General features: G+C 63.7%; 1 protein-coding gene across 1 annotated transcript in view; it reads right to left on the minus strand.

The window, feature by feature from the left end:
* Window positions 1-1,334, minus strand: part of PODNL1 (podocan like 1) — a 9,663-nt gene that overhangs the window by 6,678 nt on the left and 1,651 nt on the right. Inside the window, 1 exon segment of the mRNA XM_027776761.1 lies at window positions 1,163-1,227. Within this exon segment, the coding sequence (XP_027632562.1) occupies window positions 1,163-1,227 (65 nt within the window).

Genomic DNA, 1,334 nt, shown 5'->3' on the forward strand with positions numbered 1-1,334 from the left:
GTGACGCCCTCGGAGCCCCGGAAGGCGTCGGGGGGCAGCCCGGCGTTCCTCAGCTGGTTGTCATGGAGGTACACGGACCTGAGGGGAGCCAGGCTCTGGCCACCAGCCTGCCCCTGCGGGCCCTGCCGCACCCTACCCCTACCTCACACCCCGGCTCAGGGCCCCCGTCAGTGCATCCGTGTGAGCACGTGCAAGAGCGGATGCAAGCGTGTGAGTGTATGCGTACACTCGCGTTCATGTGTGCAGGGAGAGTGTGCGTGCAATGCAGGTGTACGTAGGCAAAAGGGCTGTGTGTGGGCACGTATGTGCATGAGGGTGTATACATGTGAATGTGTGCATGTGTGTGAGCGCGTGTGGGGTTGTGTGTATATCCGCATGCACGCACACGTGTGTGGACGCGTGTGAACATATGTGTGTGTGAGCACGCACGCGTGTGGGTGTGTAAGAATTGAGTGTGTGCGTGCATGTAAACATGCATGTGGGCATGCACATGCGTGCAGCTGAGTGTGAGTGTCTATCTATGGAAGTGTGTGCATGCATGTGTGTGTGAGAGTGAGCACGTGTGTGCTGGCTCCATCCCAGTCTAAGGAACGCTCCCAACATAGAACACAGGGCCATCTCCTCTCTCAGACCCCGGGGGGACTATGGTTCAGCCTCCTTAGACACCCCCAGGGCAGAAAGGTGACCCCCTCAACCCCTCAGGACAGGATCATGTCCCCCTCACACCCCCGGGGTAACGCTCAGCCCCTTTAGACACCCCCAGGGCAGAACCATGATCCCCTCAGCCTCCCCAGTACAGGATCGTGCCCCCCCACTCCCCGTTAGAGCTCTGCCCCCTTAGACACCCCCAGGGCAGAACCATGATCCCCCCTCACCCCCCAGGCAGGACCTCACCTACTCAGAAGCCCCAGAGCAAGGTCGGAACCTCTCAGGCCCCTAGCGTGGCAGGGACCCAGGCCCCGAACTGGGGGAGCTACCTGAGCGCAGGCTTCTCCCCGAAGGTGAGCGGGAAGATTTCTGTCACTTGGTTGGCAGCGAGGTCGGCGACGCGGAGGGAGCGCGGCAGAAACTGCGGGGCCACCGAGAGCTGGGGGAGACAGCGCGCTGGTCCCGACCTCCCGTGCCCCTGCATGTCGCCTGTCCCCCCGGGATGGGGGCTCACCTTGTTGTGGGCCACTGAGATGTGCTGGAGGTGGGGGAGGGACTCGAAGGCCTCGTCGGGCAGGCCTGGGGGTGGAGGTGGGGAGGGGTGGGGTCCGTGCCGCGGGGGTGCAGGGCCAGGCTCCCCCAGAAACTCGTGCAGCCCCTCCCCCCCCTCCCGACTGGAAAGCCGC

The sequence above is a fragment of the Tupaia chinensis genome, unplaced genomic scaffold (assembly GCF_000334495.1).
Source record: "Tupaia chinensis unplaced genomic scaffold, TupChi_1.0 Scaffold138060_1, whole genome shotgun sequence".
Classification (NCBI taxonomy): domain Eukaryota; kingdom Metazoa; phylum Chordata; class Mammalia; order Scandentia; family Tupaiidae; genus Tupaia; species Tupaia belangeri.